The sequence below is a fragment of the Macrobrachium rosenbergii genome, chromosome 48 (assembly GCF_040412425.1).
Source record: "Macrobrachium rosenbergii isolate ZJJX-2024 chromosome 48, ASM4041242v1, whole genome shotgun sequence".
Classification (NCBI taxonomy): domain Eukaryota; kingdom Metazoa; phylum Arthropoda; class Malacostraca; order Decapoda; family Palaemonidae; genus Macrobrachium; species Macrobrachium rosenbergii.
The window spans coordinates 75129928-75144604 of record NC_089788.1 but is presented as its reverse complement, the minus strand read 5'-3'; the positions used below and the strand labels follow the sequence as shown (position 1 = coordinate 75144604).

At 36.7% G+C, this 14677-nt stretch overlaps 1 protein-coding gene across 14 annotated transcripts in view; it reads right to left on the bottom strand.

Moving 5' to 3' along the window:
• Positions 1-4646: 4646 nt before the first annotated feature.
• The window catches only part of Atpalpha (sodium/potassium-transporting ATPase subunit alpha), a 390394-nt gene continuing 380363 nt past the window's right edge, over positions 4647-14677 (bottom strand). For 5 of the 14 annotated variants that reach the window (XM_067092188.1, XM_067092189.1, XM_067092190.1 and 2 more), the window contains 5 exons: positions 11517-11611; positions 8641-8815; positions 7673-7803; positions 7381-7482; positions 4647-7225 (listed from right to left, as the gene is read on the bottom strand). In XM_067092188.1, coding sequence (XP_066948289.1) covers positions 7105-7225; positions 7381-7482; positions 7673-7803; positions 8641-8815; positions 11517-11611 — 624 coding nt within the window. In that variant the 3' untranslated portion in view covers positions 4647-7104. Of the gene's footprint in view, positions 7226-7380; positions 7483-7672; positions 7804-8640; positions 8816-10274; positions 10370-11516; positions 11612-12340; positions 12436-14334; positions 14430-14677 lie in introns of all 14 variants that reach the window. The other 9 variants (XM_067092192.1, XM_067092182.1, XM_067092196.1 and 6 more) reach the window with 4 other exon arrangements.

Below are 14677 nucleotides of genomic sequence, written 5' to 3'. Positions count from 1 at the left end.
TTTCACTGCGCCATGCCATCTAATTTGTAATCCAGTCACCTCATCGCACCTTCTTACTCATCAACCTCAAAGGAATCTTACCAGTAACTCTTGCATCATTCAGGTGCTCATTAACTCTTTGTTTTCCATTTCCTTCCCTTCATTACTGATTCCTCCTCTCCCTGAAATGTTTGCTAAGGCTCAACCCTGTATTTTTTATTATTTGCTTTCATTTTATATCACTTTATTCTTTACCCAATCCATCTTCTTGTAAAACATTTATGGTAAATGGATGATTTAGTGTAATATTGCTGGTAGTACTTAAGCTGAGAATTTTGAGTAAGGATATGATCTATCTTTCAAAAGTGATGTTGGATTACTTTGAGGTAGAGTTCATTTTGCTTGGTATTCTTGGTGTCTGCTGAGACCAGCATTTTTTACATAAAGTGTCGGTAAAAATAAAATTCATATTACCTCAGTTGTTGAATCTTTTGGGATTAATTTTTTATTATTTTAAATATCCCAATTAGATATAAATTTCAATGATTTACTGTGTTTAGCATTTCATGCAAAACTGCCACTTTTTACCTTGAAATATGCAACCTCCGTCCAAAGATGTGAATCTTTGATACAGTACTAGGTTACTTTGAATGTAATTGAGTTAGCACTGTCAACCCTGCCCATATGATCATCTGATGTATTCTTTTGCCAGTAGAAGTTTGTTCCTTGAGATTAGTTAATTAAATTTCTATTTGGTGCAAACAAATTTGCCATAAACTTTGTACTTTGTGTGCTTTCAAACTATACGTTGAATCATTTTCAGTGTCATGGTGAGCTGTTTGCAGCAGCTTTGGACAATCAAATGTTCTATGAATCTTCAAGTGAATAAATACTAGCTATGTTGTGATTTTTGAAGTGAACAAGTGTACAGGTAATTAATTTTATTTCAGTGTTTGAGATGTCTTAAACCAATGTTTCCCAATAGCAACACAACACAAGTGTGTATGGCAATGGTACCAAACCTTAGAAGATACATAGTTTGGCTCTTCAAGTGACGGACATCAGTATCTCCAAGGTACATGTACTTGCACAATCAATAATACAGTACATATGGTCCTTCAGAGGAAGGAAACTGCTCTTCCAGTGGGTCAGAACACGTCATCTTTAGTTGTACAAGATCCCACGCGTCTGGGTCAAAGTAACAAAAAGGAGGCAGGCCAGCATATCCACTTAATTGGTAATGGTAAAACCCTTGCCTATGTCGACCAAAACCAAGACTCAAATGTGGGAGGCCAAGATTTCATGTAGTGTAGGGTCTAGGCATGGATGGCTGGTTGGAGAACTTTCAGATCCTGAAGTAATGGATTTGTGATGGTGGTTACAGTGCAAAGCAAGGCAGGTTTTTAGAAAAGGGATGTTCACAAGAGTTTCGTTGGCGCCAGAGGAAAGAAGACTGCTCTGTAGTTTAAGGCTGCTGGGGACCATTTGTTCTTGTGTCATTTCCAGCACTGAGGGAAAAACTGAAGCCTGTGCATACTGTATGTAGATTTATCACTTGTAATCATAGCAGCCTGAAGGGATATATTTACCATGGAGCAGCTTCATGCAAAGGTTATTTGGAAGTCCAGTTCAAAGTCTTGTATGACAACCACCATCAACCATAGTTGCATGGTTTGATATGTTTCGAACCCATCATTTGGGAGTTTTGCCAACCTATGGGTCAATGTTTCATCTTGATCTTCATGGTATACTGTCTGGGGCATGTAATGAAGAGCTTAGTCTTTTTCCTTGATGATAGTAGTTACAGGATTATCAGGAAGTAATATAGGAACTATATTTACAGAGATCAATAAAGAGAATGTTGCCAAACTACTTTGGAATCACTGTGAGCCATTCACTGAGGAAGAACTGATGCAACTGACATCTGCACCATAGAGAATAACACTAAAGAGGAATTATTGAATTGCCACTGAGAGAATGCTAAGTCCTTTTGCCCAACAACTTGGGACTTGTGCTGACCTCAGCTTCTGTTAGTATTGAGCAGTGATAGTGTCTTACAGTAATAACTGAGCCATCTGCTAAGACTTCGTATGATTGATTATGTTGGGAATCTTCAAATGAATTCTGAACACTCGTCGTAATTTTCAAGAGTGGACTACTATACCGAGTGATTGTAGTCAATTGTTTGAAGTGTTGCAAACATCCTGAATGCCTCCCAAGTAGGGAGAGTTGCTCACAACTTTGCTTGAATTGGACATGGAATACTGAAGGGTTGAAAATTTTCCTCCCTATATTTTGTCATTTCATGAAATACTTTGTTTTTGCAGTTCATTTTGAGGTAAAAGAAAATTGCTAAAAGGAAATGAGGTTCAAATATGATGTATTGGAACATGTCCCTAATTTTTAAGAAGAATTTGGTATACCTTATTTTATTTATGATTTGCATGGTGGAATCTATCCTAATTGTATGCAAGGGTGACTGATTGCATAGCAGAACGTAAGGCTTCTAGGAAAAGTGAAATTTCCCCCTGGGTCTTAGAAAATTAAGCACCGTTGACCATCTTCACTAGGTTTCAAGACACTGCAGTGTACCATCAATTTTACGAAGAATATTGTACATATCCGTGACTGTACAGAAAATGTGAATGTTAGAGGATTTTAGACTATTTCCTCATTCTCCTCTACTTTCGACATCAGACTAAGAGCCTCTACTAGTCTGTCATTGTCCGAAGGAAGTTCCTCTCCCTGACTCATCATCTGAGCCGACAGCTCTCGGCTATGACAAATAGCCTCGTTGTACTGCAAGATGGAGGAATTGCTGACAACTTTTCCTGGATTTGACATGAATAATGGCAAGTAACAGATTCATTAGTGTCTGTGTATTATACGTCATCCTTTTTTTTCAATCCTGGATTGCTCAATGAGCATGTATGACGTAGGGACGTTCAGTAATATATCGAGACACAATATACACTGATAGAGGCTGATGAGGGTTGGTGTGGTATTGCATTTGCTTAAAACACAACCCTACATTTGAGAGATTCTTATTGGGACACATTTCCCCTTATTAATGTTGATGGAATGGAGCCTAACCATACAGGCAAGAGCGACTAGTTACAGAACTTTTTTGTCCCTGTTACTAAGATCTTGAGATGAATGGTGTCTTGATAATTAAGCTCCTGGTTTACTTATTTTAATTTTAGGTAAATGCTCTTCTATACTGGAAATGGTGTGGGCTTGGAGTGGAAGTAGCTCTTCTTTTTAAGTTCAAACCTTGAGTGGGCGACTAGCTGAGAATGTATGTAACTTCCATTTTTCTGTTAACTATTATTACTTTAATTCTCTGTTGAATAACTATTTATTAATAAGAAATTATCCATTTTTGTTCTCAATTGTTTCAGTTTACTAAGGTTAGCTGTTTATGTAAATTTATATAAGATATACAATATGTTCACCTCATTAGTTTCCTAAAGTTTTGATCCTTTAACTGAGCTCATTTGCTTTCTGACAGTTTATATTAAAAAGTATTATTCAGTGTACTTTGCTCCTGTTACTGTAAACTATTTATATACAAATTAATTTGCTGTACTCTCATAACTCACCTACTCAATTTGGGAGGTTTTGTGGTAAAGGTAATTTTAAGTTTGCATTATTTTCATGATAAAATAGGGCTAACCACTCCATAGTTAGCATTTTCTTTATAAAATACAGAAATTTAAAACCCATTTCTTACTCTAACATGATCATCTACAAGAAACAAATTTGTAGTTTAATAGTTTATATTTTAATATTTTGATTATAGACTAGTCATGGGGCCTCAATTTGTTCAGCATTTTGGAATTAGAGCATGCGTGATCACCTGTCAAATGCCGAATGGAAAAAATGATTAATGAAACCACCTCTACTTTTCTTTGTCCAGATTGTGGGTGGGACGTCTTTTCCATTTTATACTTTGAGCTTATTAGAAGTACTACCTCTGGTAAGTAGAGTACTGTATACAGCTGTTTCCATGCAATTTCACTTTAAATTGACCGAACATACATTTGAGTCATCTAGCTACAACTTTATTTGGTAATCTATGCACACATGTCAGTGATCTTGAAAGATACTGTTAGTCTTATATACATTTTATGTAGTTCCTGTAACCATTATATACCTGAAATATTTTATCATTACAGGTAGTTAAACTGCCATTAATCTTATCCTGTAGAGTAAAACTATTCAGCAAAAGTAAATAACACAGTTTTACAAACTGAGCTACAAATTGTCAAGTTATTATTGGGAATACTTTCAAGTTGTTATTGGGAATACTTTCATTATCTCTAGTTCAGCCACACCATAAGAGTAGTTCTTGTCCAAATTATAATCAATGTTGATAACTTCCAGAAGACCCCAGTGCACAGCTCAAAAATTAATACTGATAATTGCAAGATTTCTCTACTGCTACAGTATTTGCAACTAAAGTACTGGCTACAACAGTACTACTGTTAATGACTAGTATTCTACAAAAAACTGCATTTCTAGTAAAAATTGGACAAAAATCTGTAGAATATCAAAATGGCAAGTAAGCTATAAAACTTGCTTACTTGGCTACAGTTCAGTCCCAGGTAGGGCCAACTTGTCAAAAAAACTCAAGCGGTAACTAGCAGGTTTAAGAAAACTGTAAAAATTTTTAAACACTTTATTGTTGAACCCAGCACTTTTGAGTGGATCCAAAACCTTGAAATTAGTAAATTAAAATATTGTGACCATTTCTCAAATTTTTTTTTGTTTCATGAACATGGAATCAGATATGGGGAGTCAACCTAGAGCTCAACAAGTTTTATTCATTATTTATTGTAGTGGTGTTTCCCAAGGAAAGAACTCAAAACGTAGGAGCACCCACACAGTGCTGTACTCGTAATGCTTTTAGAACTACTTTTGTTTTGCCGGGAACATCCCCTCCCCCGCACCCAATACGAAAAACAAAGTGACAGTGCTGTTTCATAACAAGATTATAGTATAATTGCCTTGATATTTATTATTACTTACTATTAATTATTATGATATCTGTATTTCCTATGTACAAAGGCCAACCCATAGCTATTTAGCTTTAGTACGAAGCTTTAGATGACAAACATGAAACCACACCAGTTAGGTCTGAGAAACGAAACCAGTGTTAGCAGCTGGTCAATGCCAAGGCATTGGTTCCTAGCTTGTCATAAATTTCCAAATCATCTCCAACTGTCCACATACAATAGTCAAATCATTTAAAATCTAAAACAACAAGATTCTCTCTACACTTGGTAGCTAAAATGCAACATCTTTTGTTGTCAACATAAATCAAGTTTTGCTCCAATTGAATATTATTATTTATTCAGTTGAATAAAATTCTGAGACAAGCAGGCATTATTATTTCAACCACTAAATCCATCTATTCATAACAAAATTTGTTTACACCAAAATCTAAGTCCACAAGAAACAGACTTAGTATATTATTATTATATAAGCTGAGCAGGAACTACAGAGGTAGAATGCTCCATTTTGTGATGATGATGAATGCTCTCTGGTTAACAAAGAAAAAAATGGCCATAATTACATAATGCAAGACATGCACTCTTTACTCTTGCTAGTTCATGCACTCTCTTCTAATTGGGCTGCTGCTGCTGCTTCACTCTCAAGGTACAAAGCATAAAGTCTGGAGAATACCTATGAACTAGATGAAAAAAACTACCTCTACCAATGACCGGCTTCTAAAACAAAAGCAAATTGAGTGTGCAAAGCTCGTACGTACTTTAGTGTGGAATGTTACGGACCCAATAATGTATATCTTATTTTGAGAAAAGACTGTAAACAAAGCATAAAGTCTGGTAAAGAAAAATAGTAAAAAGGGATAAAATTAAATGACAGTAACTTGTAGGTTAAAATGTATTATCCTCTGAATTTAACGCACATTGCCAAGTGTTGTTAATACACATATCCAATGAAGGAGAACATAAAATAAAACCTAAGCATATCAACATGAACCAACGAACGTGGATAAGAAGGTTTGAGCAGTACAGCTGTAACAACTCCTGAATAGAATAATGATTATGATTAATCCTGAAAATAGTCTTGCAAACTAGGTCGTCTCATAAAGATTGGGGCTCTACACACTATCTACACAATATTTTACACTTGGTTGTGGCTGCAAAACTGCAGCCATCACACTTCTAATTACTGTATTGTGTGCACTAAAATTTACACAATTTTAACAGATGAGACAAACTTAACCAGGGCCACTTGTGTAAGAAAGCAAAACCATTGAATAACAATATTTCACCAAAATACTAAAGAACTCAATTTTCCAAGTTGAATATTTATTATTATGTTACAAGCCAGTAGTACAGTATGTATGATTTTCTGGTGAGAAGCTGAATTCCCCTTCTGAAGAAGACCTGTGATCTGTGCTTTCTCACACAAGCAGCCTGGACAAAGAGTTTTATACACGGTCCTGAAACCTCATTTCATGTTAGTTTTGGTGCAGTCTTGAAGTGCCAGAATTTTTTTTTTTTTTTGTCTTTAAGGTATCCTTTCACCAGGATTATTCTGTACATATATTTGGCTGTTATTCACTGAAAATCTTATATATAACAATGGGAAAATCAGAAACAACCATAATGACACTAAAACCTTCAGTAAATAACACCTAAATACTGGAATAGCGTTGAAGAGCACGGCATATGGTTGCCGACGCTCTCCATTACTAAATAAATTCCTTGCTATAATTCCTCATTGGAATATTTACTGAAAACTTTTCTTCCTTTTAAAACTCAAGAAGGCGCCACTGGTAGCGCCTTCAAAGCCGCTAACGGTCACATCTTTTACTTATTTTTTTTTGAAGTCTTTCATATACAGTACACTACTTCCTTATAAAATTATATCAATATTAACAGCTGAATTAATTTCCTTATCAAATGTACATTAAATAAATCATCTTTGTAGAAATTTCAACAGCCTTACTAGAGTTGGCTTAGTTTAGTAAGTTTCTCATATATATATATATATATATCAAACATCCTTTTTATGAACACGAGGAAAAGCAACTCATGCCGACTAAGCCGACACGATGCCAGATAATATGGCCACTTTAATAACTCTCTTTTCTTAATAGTATGTTTCCATTTCAATCCATCCTCCTGGATTCCTACGCAGGATGAAACGACGGCACTCATCATAGACAAAGATCAACAAAGAGAATGGAAGGGCAGGCAGCCACCAGTAGAATCTGAAGGGCAAGGCACAAGTCAATATTAAAAAACTATAGACCCTTTGAAATCTCAAATTCATCCAATTTTCAAGCAAAGTGCTGTAAACTTCAAAAGGAGTAAAATAACTAGAACATAGTAACAGGAAAGCAAAATACAACTCTGATACACTTACTTGAGAGGGTACATACGAAGACCTTTGTCCATTCCAGGGGTGTAAGAAAGGAAGGCAGCCAGGGTTGTCTCAAACACTAATCCAAAGTTCAGTACCATGTTCCTGTAAAACGGTTCACATTTAGTTCAATATACAACATACCATTACCATAAGATCTCTTGGCCACAGAAAAACTAACCTCATACTCATGAACACAGATTAATGAATTCAGTTCTATTGCGTACGTAAATTACTGTACACTACGAAGCAATGATAAGTCAACTTATTGTACACGGTAAACTAATATACTCACTTCATTCCCTGGTGTACTATAGAATTACGACGGGTCTTGCAAATGATCAAATCGGCCCACTGCACAATCACAATAGAAATGAAGAAAGCAGTGTGGCAGGTGTATTCGAGAACCTTGCGGTCATGGTAGGTCTGAAGAGGAAGAGACATTGTTATTATCCTAAAGTAGCGAAACCTTTCAACAAAACCTTACCAAATAGAGTACACAAACTGCACTTGTATCAAAACATAGTGATCAAGGAAGTTCCATTTTTGATATTCAAAATTTTGCCAAGATAAAAGCAACCCACAACTGACAATATGCTTTTCAAACATCAAATATAACAACTAATTTTAATTCTATTTACAAATTCCCACATCACTTTTGAAGTTTGTGGAATTCATAAGATGTCAAAATCATAATGATGTGCTATTCTCATCCTTTTAAAATAAAAAGTAGTTTACCCTGACATTTAACCAAGATGTTTTTTACACACATCTGGCAACAAACACCTAGAGAATGCATGTGTATAAAACCTAAGGAACTAGAATTTTGAAATTGTTTTGACACTGTCGGCCCTTTAACCTATGGGTTGTGTGCAACATTTCAGGCTATCTCCACCCTAAATCATCTGCGAGCTTTTTTTTTTACAAGCACAATTATGCTTTTGCTGAAATTTCTGCTACAATGGGGACACTTTTGACAGGATAGCTTCTATCTTTTTGCAATGAATTGGACACTATTATGGTGTACATATGCAGCATCAATTATGTAGTACTGTAACTGATTTTGACTCTATAATTTTGCACACTTGTATTTTACTAGTTAATACAATTGGATTTTACTCCATCCATCCATATTTTCTACAGAACTCTGCATAAAAGCTTGGCTTTCAGCTTACACAAATATGATTACGATGAGTAAAGTATTTTTTAAATTTCATATCCGTTTTTCCAAGTTTTGTTAAACAAAATACAAATAAAACTCACCCATTCCTGGTGATAATGATCTTCCAGATCGTTGATGGCCTTGGAATCCCAGGATTCACGCAGACCGAAGAGTTTTGGTGGAAGGAATCCGTTCTCAGCCATGATCACAAAGTAAGCGTAGAATCCTGCTAAGGCTTGGATCATACCAATCTGACCATAGGCCATGGAGATAAGCCTGTTTTTCAGGGAAGGAGGGAGTGAACAAGAACACAGTTAGCAAACTTCAACGTACCTACAGAGCGGCTCGATTCCATTAACACATTACAAATTAACGTTTCTTATGCAGCATATTACTTTCATTTATTTGAGTACTTTTTAGTAACCTGATTTTATAGGAATCTATTTTAAAACGTATCAATTTGACTACAATATTTGCACCCCTCTCCAAACAAAATACTGTAATTCCTAATAGATGCTCAAGTCAATGCTCGTAAACTGGATACACAGAAATGGAAATCAATCTCAGTCTCGCTAATGAATAAAGAGCATTAGACATACAAGCAAAGTAGAAAATTTTCGTATAAGATTCAAAAAGCTTCATCTACAGCAACATACAGAGAGCAATCAATCCAAACTTTCAGAAATTGGATGGGGCAATTTACAAAGGAGTCAGCTAGAAGCCTTTTCAAATTGTTGAGTTAGTAGAAAACAAAAACCTTACCACTGCTCAAGAAGCTTAGACCATCAAGGTTCGCCATCAGAAGCAATGTCAGTACAGTACTTACATTATCATAATCTAGTGTTAGTGTGTGCGCGCCGGAGTTATGTATACAGGTAATATAAACGGCAGATACTGTACACGTAAACAGAACACTAATATAATTATTTGACACCTTTTGACAAACAAACCATGCACTCGAGGATTCATGCATAAACTTTGTAAGAGACTGTACAAATAAAAGAAAGAACACAAAAGGAAAAATACCTCTTTAACCATCTATTAAAACAGAGGTTGAGAGACGGGGATTAGAGCAAGGGGGCAGGCAATGTCACCATTAAACATCTAGACATGGATCCCAGTCAACTTCCAGACATGGTGCAGGAGGTATCTCATTTACAAATGGAACAAAAGCCTATGAGTGTGTCATCTCCCCTCTTACTAAAATCTCAAAAACTAACTTACTGCTTTGATATGGAATAACCTAGTGTTTGGAATAACATTTCCTACCTGCCAAAACTCAACAGAAAGAGCACACTGGTTACAAAACAAAAGGTAAAACCTCCCATCTATCCGCATAGTGAAGGGTGGGTGTGTATGTGCACTGCTATGGGTGCATTTGTTGTCCAACAAACACGTAATAAGAGTACTTCTGCCTTTACTGCTGCAGACTGCAATTAAATGTCAATGACAAGAAGAACGAAGAGATGGCATTCCACGAGTAAGGTTGTTTTATACTGTAACAATGTCGGTGCATTATATACTGGTACACTTGTTTGCCAACACAAGAAACAAACATTTTCCTGGATTTTATGGGAGACATATATGGTGTGTCCACTGCAAGGACAGTTGTTGTCTGCAACACCCAATAAACATTCCTAATTTTGCAAACAGCAGCAACAAGGGAGCAGAGACTTGCAATGGTAGAAATGCATTGCAGAGCCCCTCTGGGAAAAGGCTGATAGAACTTCCTCACCTGTAGTTCACAAGCTTGTCGTGCCACGGGTCTCGTGGCTGCCTCTTCATAATATCCGCTTCAGCAGCCTCATAGGCCAGGGAAATGGCGGGGACCTGCACATTTGTGTAAAAATTTACGTATCATTAGCGTGGCTCCCAGTCATCCAAGAATACGGTCCTTATAGATGGATGGCGATGAACGAAAAGTAGTCAGCTGGCCCTTGACTGGTCGGTGATATGGGTGGACCACACACCATGCACAGTGGCTCAGGGTAGAGGGCTAGGCAGGAGAGGCACAATTTTTGGACTTGCACAAATGACCTATGGTCCCCTTTTTTATGATCCCTATCAAGAAGGCCCTCACTCCTGACAACCTCATCCTGAGTAAAAACCACTGGCCAGTGTGTCAATGTAGATGGGTAATTCGCATAGCATTATCACGTGCTAGAAGCGCCATCTACTTGTACCTACAATCATGTTCAAACAGGACAAACACAAACACTGCTTCCTAAATAGTACAGGCCATCTCAAGAGGAAGCATTAACAGCTTGAGCCGTGGATCATGATTTCATTCTGTCTATTGATAATTTCTACAATGCATGGTTGCAATTGAGACCCACTTCTGGGCCGCAGATGCTGAATGAATAGTCATTTGACAAACATCCCAACGACAGGTCTGTCAAGCACTGGACACTTAAAGCACCACTGACTTTAGGAAAAGGTTTTTACAAGGAAAAAGAATAACACTGATCATGCACTCCCCACAACACAACACTCACCTATTACAGCATGCAACAAGTGCCTATCACAAAAAATTAAAAAACAAAAAGAACACAAATGAAAGTGAAAAAAAAGTGAATTAGCATCTTTAATGCTTTGATGCCTTTTTCCAGCATACCTGAATCATTTGCATTTCATTGCATTGTAGTGAATGTGATAACCATTCAGAATTGGATGTGTTTCTTAACAATGATGATTCTCTTACTGCTTGCTTAATTACAAGGAAAACTCAAAACAAAACCATAAAAATAAAACTAAAAGTGAGAAAAAAAAAAAAACATGCCAGCACTCTTCAGCGGGGTAGAAACCACCACCATTATTAGAGTATTATTTTTTTTTTTTTTTTGTGTTACCTCAAAGCAATCACCCTCACCAAAAAACCCACACAAATTGTGTTTTGAAGAAATAGCAATTACGAAGTTGTTAGTGATCAAGTTAAAAGTTCAAGCTGCAGCTGGTTTTACGGTTACGAGAACATTACCTCTCATTCACAAGCTTGTCGGTGAATGGATTTCTAGGCTGGCGCTTCATAATGTCAGATTCAGCTTCTTCATATGCAAGTGAAATGGCAGGGACCTGTCATGGCCAACATAAACATTAAACTAAAATATACGCAGGCATTAAAACTGTCAACAAAAAACCTCATCAAAGGATACATAAAATCATTCTAGGGATGCTTCAGCCCACATTTTTACCTGAAAAACTAAGAAACAAAAGAGATACTATGCAACCAAACTAAGGTTTTTATATATAATTTTCTGCTCTGTCCTGCTGGGCACATGCAAGCCTTGCTGAATGTCTGGTGACAGGTCGTCTCATACTAAAGCATATCTGAACATCGTGCTGATTTCAAGGGTGATCTTGAAAGAGAAATTTACACAGAGAACAAGAAACTTGATGAAGAGAATGTGACTAGGAAGCTAACTCTTCTTCTTGTGCGAAGAAAATGAAAACGATCTCTGTAGCATCAAGTCTCGTGTCAAGTCATTTAAAATTAGCTAGCTGTGCTTCTTACTGAAGAGCACTCAAAAATACTGCTCATGAGAACTGCGTTGCAATAAAGCACAGCACTAGCTTGATAAAAAAAAAAAAAGTATGTCAAATATTTCCATTCTAACTGGAAAAAATGTCCTTTCATTCATGCAGGAGGTTTTTTCTCATCTTCAGTAAATATATACCTATGCAGCTGATGGGAATTTGGCAATACGGGGTGGGAGAATAGTAGGGGTGGTAGATTCAGGTGGGGAAAAGGGGACTATAAAAGGATTCTCAGATTCATGAAGAGAGAAAACCTGCACACATTACCTCTCGTTCACAAGCTTGTCGGTGAACGGATTGCGGGGTTGACGCTTCATAATGTCTGATTCAGCTGCTTCATAGGCAAGAGAAATGGCTGGGACCTGTCATGGCCAGCACAGGACAAGAGGCAGACAAGAAAGACAGATAAGATATCAGATACACAAGGGGTGAACTCTGGAGGCACAACACTAAAGTGATGATTGTTATGGCATGCACGGCAGGTAAAACACACGAAGGCCGGTCTTGATCAAGAGTGCCAAGCTCCTCGGAATCACGCACACTGAACTCGACTTGATACTACGCCCCTGAGGTTACGAAACGGTATTTGTGTGACCTGACCCCACTGAACCTGTGACTTAACACCTCGTGATCACGACCCGTCAAACTTGGCACCTTTAATGAATACGGCTAAAGTTGTGCGATTTGAACGGCTGAGAGTCAGCAGCTTCTACACACTCAGCCTGCAGTGGCAAGATGAATCTTGGGGTGCAATATGTCAGGACCAGATGATTTCCCTTGCATAAGTGAAGGGCTTAGGAGTACAATCAAATTATGATAACTCGGCATGATGGATGGAGATGGAATATGATGTCATATTAGTCTACACCTTAGACTAGCCAAACAGACAGCCTTAGTAGAAGAGTGTAAAACATGTGTTTACCTAAAATAGAGGCAAGTGGTAAAAAAAAAATTAACACTATATTGAATGAACTGACTATATTCTGAAAATTTTGCTTCAAACTGGCAAATAAAATGCCAGCTTGAAACTAATTCTCAGAATTCTTTCAAGTACATAACTGACTATATTCTGAAAATTTTGCTTCAAACTGGCAAATAAATGCCAGCTTGAAACTAATTCTCAGAACTCTTTCAAGTACATTAAGCTTTATCACTGCAACTGCATCCAATTTACAAGTGGATACACAAGTACTGAGACAGGAAAAGTCATTTCTGTTGAACTGGCTTTCATCACTGTAATAAAAGGTTATGATTGAAGAGACAAAATGAAGAGAAATGGAAACAATGACTTACTGGCACTAGTTGGAAAAAAAAAAAAATGGAAGGGAAAAATAGCAGTCTTAACTTACATGGTGACCGTCAGCTAAAATCCACAAAAGTTTTATTCTCTGTGATAGATACTAAATCTACTGAGAAAAGTATTAACTCTCGCGTGTTAAATGGTACTGTTCAGGTGTGAGCAGTTGAAAAAATAAAGGCCATGAAGAATTCAGAATTGACAAGCATGTGTAAAGATATTGCTGAAGTTAGAAAAAATTATCTTTTTGGTGCTTAAGTGATGGTACAGTAGTTTTATTTAAGAATATGTTCCCACCTAAAAAAAAAAAAATGTGTAAACAGTAAGTAAAAAGAAAACCACTTATCGTAAGAGGGCTCTTAGAACCTTTGAAAACTTACAGATGCATTTTGTATTCGAAAAGTGAGGAAAAAAGGCTGTATCTGTATCATTCAATTCCAGTTTCTGGGCTTGAGGAAAAAAATATCTTCCTAACTAGCGTTCAATATGTAAGGGATATAAGTTTATAGGAGGCAAAATCTCATTCCTCAAAAGTTGCAGTTTAGCGAATGAATTAAGTATCAAAGTAGAGACAAAAAAAAAGTTTGATCTTGTATAGATCTGAAATTGCCATATCTCAAATCAGCTTAGTTTCAAAAAAGCAATCAAGAGAAGATCAGGCTGTAGGTCCTGGTACAGTCCAGTATAGTATCATAAAAAAACAGAAAGCCTTAAGAGACTTCCGGTCAATCTCCAAATGGCGAATTTGATCATCGCACATGCACAACTCGTCCTGCCAAAAACTTCCTGTTAGTTAAGAGAAGAGCCATTTTTTTTTATGCCAATTCGAATCTCGTATCATGAAGACAATTTTGCGTGCGAATGAAAACTAGTAATGAGGGAGGAAAAAAAAAATCTCCAAGTTGCAAAAGCTGATGAAAGAACCTGATCGAAACATTGTTTCTTTCTAGCGGAGACAGTTTACCTTTCGTTGACTAATTTGTCTTTGAATGGATTTCTTGGATATCGTTTCATGATATCACTCTCAGCTTGTTCATAAGCCAGAGATATGGCCGGGATCTACAAAGGATGAAGATAATATTCTAGTCAACCTCTATAATAGCATACTTAATAGCCCAAACTCTATTGATTATTCAAGTGAAAAACTACAGCAGATATACTGATAAATCAAGCTAAAATTTACCTAAATTTAACATACTTCTATTGACAACATAGGCAGCAGCTTAAGACTACCTGCCTCAGAAAAACTTGAAACAACAATTACTTTCCTAGCTTGAATACGTTTACCTCAAGATTACTAATTTCTT